At 36.9% G+C, this 5,000-nt stretch overlaps 2 protein-coding genes across 2 annotated transcripts in view; one reads left to right on the top strand and one right to left on the bottom strand.

The window, feature by feature from the left end:
- LOC125041883 overlaps nucleotides 1–1,744 on the top strand; it is a 14,203-nt gene extending 12,459 nt beyond the window's left edge. The window contains exon 6 of the mRNA XM_047637262.1: nucleotides 604–1,744. Within this exon, the coding sequence (XP_047493218.1) occupies nucleotides 604–1,182 (579 nt within the window). The 3' untranslated portion in view covers nucleotides 1,183–1,744. The remainder of the gene's footprint in view (nucleotides 1–603) is intronic.
- A 2,393-nt stretch (nucleotides 1,745–4,137) lies between these two features.
- The window catches only part of LOC125039632 (microfibrillar-associated protein 1-like), an 8,326-nt gene continuing 7,463 nt past the window's right edge, over nucleotides 4,138–5,000 (bottom strand). The window contains exon 8 of the mRNA XM_047633789.1: nucleotides 4,138–5,000. This exon is cut by the window's right edge and continues 245 nt beyond it. The gene's annotated coding sequence lies outside the window, so the exon portion shown is untranslated.

Below are 5,000 nucleotides of genomic sequence, written 5' to 3' on the forward strand. Positions count from 1 at the left end.
TATAGTGCTATATGACCTTAGATGTCTAGCACATTTAATTTGCTTTTAACCATTAACCATTAACCATTGTATCAGAAACATTCAAAACATGAATAATTTTATCAATGACTTTAGGTTTTTTAATGTGATGTAAAATATGATGTATATGTAAATCATATTTACATATAAGGGAGTTTACTTGTTTAATTGTTTTTACACATAGATGGCAGCACTTGTACTAAGTCACCAGTGAGCTACTTACGAGTACTGCCTGTCTCGCCTGTTTACCCTTTTCCTTGATTTATGAAAATGTTGTATGTTATATTATAACTTTATGGTAATTATGTTTATAATAAAAATAACACCATAGATATTCATAGCACTAGTAAAAAATACATTTTTCTCACCAATTCAAATTAGAAATTAGGTAAGGTCACAAGGTCTACTAATTGACTCCTTTGTGGCTTTGTGCAAAGACATTTCACAAAAATATGTAAAATGAGCACAGCAGTTTCCCCGGCAGCATTGGGTTAATTTTATTTATATCTTATATTTATTTTAATGTAGATCAACCATCGTAACTAACTTGATAAAGTATTTTGAATTTGAACTCTTTTGTTACAGCACAGTGATCTGATTGACTTGTTGGACTCATCATCTACCCTGACTTTCCTAGACTTCAAGGGCATTAGAGATGAAGCAAAACGCATATACATCCGCATGAATGGCGACACCACACGTGCGAAGCAATTCATTCTGCTGTGTGCAGGCACCTGGGGTGGGTCCTACGCAGACACTAAACTGATCATGGTATGGAACGCTGGCAATGAAGGCGAGTGTGTATGGGGAGGGGATTACAGCTGCGGGAATTCCATTATCCCCGGGCTCACGACGCAAGGCGAGTACCTACACCCCAATAAACTGGGGACTGTCAGTGGCTGGTACACAGACTACCGAGGAACAAGGTTCTGCATCACAACCAAGGACAAATCCCATTCCAACCTCATTTCTGCATTCGGGATGGTTGAGAAAGGGATAGATGTTGTGATTGATATAGTTCAATCGTTTTATGGTAGAGATTGGAAAGTGACGAGCTGTGGATTAGTGATAGAGGAAGCGTGCATTAATGGGACTCAGACAAGAAATGCTAGGGAAGAGGAAGACCTATCTGACACTTCTAGCAACTCAAGTGGCAGTCAGTGAAATGTTGAGCTTCATCAACTGAACTGTTGAAATGATTTGTACTGGAGGAGGAATAAGAAAAACTAGGTAGTGACACTGCCAGTACTTTCACGTGCCATTAAAGACAAACTAACATCATAAGAATGTAGAATGTACCTTCTGATGTTAAGCAGTATTAGAAATATATTGTTGAATACTCTTAAGATCCTTATATTTAACATCTAAGCTGTCATTCCATTGATGTTCTGATCACAGTAGCTGTGCAAATCTTTTCCTTTTCTTCTCCTTTAGTAAATACGTCTTTAAATGAAGGAAGTAAGCATGCTGAAAAGCTGAAAATGTTGACTGCTTCAATAATCCATAGCCAGTATGTTTTGTTTTTTGTATGTTTATGTAATATATAAATCATATATTCAAGATTTTATTAGTCTTAGGTCATTCCTTTCCCTAGTGTTTATTATGTCTTTCTTATTGTAATTTTTGTGAGTACATTCTGAACAGTGTTAGTTCTGAAGATATATGTATATTTTTTCATATATATATAGTAATTGTTAAGCCAGACAAATAATAAAAATGAATTTAATTTTGGCTTTAGCATGACTAATCATCACTATCCTCATTTACAATTCAGCAGGTAGTGGAATTCTGTAAAAAGGAAAAAATGATGATATTTCAGCATCAGTTTTTACTTTGGACTGTTCTCCTTTTTCACGTCCTCTTTTTCCTTCATATCTTTTTTCTGTGTCCACTTCTTCACATTCTCCCACCCCTCGATGTTTTCCTTCTCTTTCAATACCCCCCCAATCCCTTGCCCGATGTTGTCGTGGGGGGGCTTAGGAGGCGCAGACTGGGACCCAATGCTGGGGAACTCCCCAACCTTGGGACTCAGCCCTCGACTCAACAAATTTTGCATGGTCTTTTTTTTCCCCCTCCTACTTTTTCCTTTCTGTCCCTTCACCAACCCCTTCTACTATCCACTTCCTAAGGTGTGAGAGCCGTGCTGAAAGGATGAAAGGCTGACTTTGTACCAGTCCTGAACGGCCTGAGGGAGCCATGGGCACGGTATTCCCCTGCTTTAGTTGTCTAGCCCTTACCCAAGTGACCCTGAGGGGTGGACCGTTTCTCTCCCCAACATACTCCAGGCTTATCATGGCCAATAATGAATAACCATTAACCATTAACCATACCATTATTAGAGGCAATTGCCTCTTCATCAAATAGCTCCACCAATTCAAACTCGCCTGATTCCCTGACCCCAGGCTCTCCTTTGACCACGGCTCTGAACACTACAACTAATACCCCCTCCTCAATGCCGACTAGTACAGTATCCACCCTAATCAACACCCCAGGAGACATTTCTACTCCCAACATGCTCAACTTCAACAACAATACCCCCACAACCTTCTTCATCAACTACCCCATCCTCCCTTATTACTACCTTACAACCTTATTGTCCACCTCCCCATAACACTATCTCCCTCAACACTACTCCCTCTTCCACATGCCCCCGTCCTTCTACTACCCCCATCTCTACAAAATTCTTAAATAATCTATTTAGCCCAGCCAAATTGGACCGATTTTTGTGATCCTTCCCACAACTTCACACTTTCTGCTTTGACAACCTGTTTTCATTCCTCAAATGCATATACATCCTTCACTTGATCTAACCCCTATACATTACCTTACCCAACCTTAACCCATTTACTCGTCAATTCCTTTGCCCAACTTTGACAACTAATCACTAACTCAACCACCCTTCACTACCATTTATTTAACATTTATTTTGCTTTTAACCATTAACCATTCTCTTTCAATATGTTCCTGCTCTACCTCCTCCTTCATATACTCAGGACCAGGGAGCTAAAATCATTGATTTATGGATGATTACCAAACATTCATTTTATGCAGCTCTTTGAAACAAATGATTTTGGTCATGGCATCACAGGCAGACAAACGACTTGGTTAACGAATAGTTTCCTAATTGTTTTCTTGGCTGTGACGTAACTTTTACAATTGTGTGGATAGAGCAAACTGCCCTAAAACATAAGTTAGATCTCAGAAATGGGAACTTCCATCACAATAAATGGATTGAATTGACACCTCCTTACAATAAAATGAGCCTACCACTATTTAAGTTCATACAGTACTCAAGGGGGTAATTAATTATAAACCTTAGGAAAGAAGGAGCATAAGAGTTTCCTTTGTGTTTTATGCTTTTTGAAACAAACAATTTTGGTCATTGTTAAAGATTAATAAGGTGGGGGGGGGAGTGGGTAAATACATGAGCATAACTGACTACAGTTCATCCTATAATACTATCCTAATGCTTGAGATGAAAACAATTTCAACAGGTTGGAACTTGCTGTTCTCTGGTTGGGAGTTAATTCCCTCTATCTCTCTCTTCTCTCAGTCTTTTTTTTTCTCTCTCTCTCTCTTCTCTCTTTCACTTTTTCTCCTTTTCGTACTCTTCCTCTCTCTCACACACACATACACACAACTATATATGTATTATAATTATTTATGAAAATAAGTCTCTCTAATCAGGCAGTAATATAAACATTCTCTCAATAAACCAGGTTAATAATTATTGTCTGCCAACCTTATATCATTGAAAAACATGATGTAACAATATACTTCCTTGACTAAAGGCCTGTCCACACAAGGCATGGTCAATGGAGACACAGAAATGACATCACAAGCTGACAAACTAATTGGTAAACAAATAGTTCCTCGATGTTTTCTCGGCCGTGATGTCACCTTTACAGTTACCTGCCGATCATGCCCACTTGTGTGGACAGGCCTTAACAAGTGCAAACTGCCCTAAAACATTATCTAAATCTCAGTTGGGAACTTCTATAGCTATAATTGAAATAAATTAACACCTTTGTATTATAAAATAAGTCTGCCACTATTTAAGTTCATACAGTACTCAGAGGGGTATTTAATTATAAACCTTAGGAAAGAATAAGCATAAGAGTTTCTTTAAAGTTTTATGCTACTTTATTACAAAATCAATATCATAAATTCACACATTCATACAAAATGACTTTACTGCTTCACAGTTAACCCCCTACTCCTAAAACAAAAAATGTAAAATAAAATAAGTTGCATGTCAAGAAATGTACAATGTAATTGAACATGATTAGTAAAGTACACATAATGTACTCTTCATAAAAACATGTCTGGACAAGTCACAACTTCTACCTGTAATCTTGAGGAAAATTACAAGAATATGCATATATCTTTCAAGATTCTTCACATTCAATAAAATTAGTCATTATAATTGTTATTTATTCACTATCAACTGCAATTTTAAGCCTTCAATAAATGTGTGAAGGTAGTACTAATTGCTCCCCTGGATCTGATAATATATGCATCATATATAATTATTTAAAACTAAATTTGGTAGTGTATATACTCTAGTTATGTGTGTCTTTGTGTGCTGAATTAGTGATAAGGCCAAATAGGCATCTGTTTTTATGGATTTATGATTTTTTCTGTTTTTATGAATTGATGAATGAATGAACTATCAAATGAATGAATAAAGAGAAGTGAAAAACTGAAAATGAACAAGTGTGTAAGTGTAGGTGTTATACATGTCAATGAGTGTGAGTGATCTTCCTTCATATTCCTACCATTTCAATTTTAATCTTAAGGGGCATTTCTATCTAGTTCTCAAATACAAAAAATGCAACTCTGCCAGCAACAAACGCAATTTGTAAGGGTCAGTTGTACCCAAAGCAAAGAACCACTATCTCTCTTCTTGTCCAATTTACACTATTTATGTTCCACTTTATTCTTTCCTCAGTTCTTTCCATCCTTTCCTCCTGTCTTCCTTC

This window comes from Penaeus chinensis, chromosome 3 (genome assembly GCF_019202785.1).
Source record: "Penaeus chinensis breed Huanghai No. 1 chromosome 3, ASM1920278v2, whole genome shotgun sequence".
Classification (NCBI taxonomy): domain Eukaryota; kingdom Metazoa; phylum Arthropoda; class Malacostraca; order Decapoda; family Penaeidae; genus Penaeus; species Penaeus chinensis.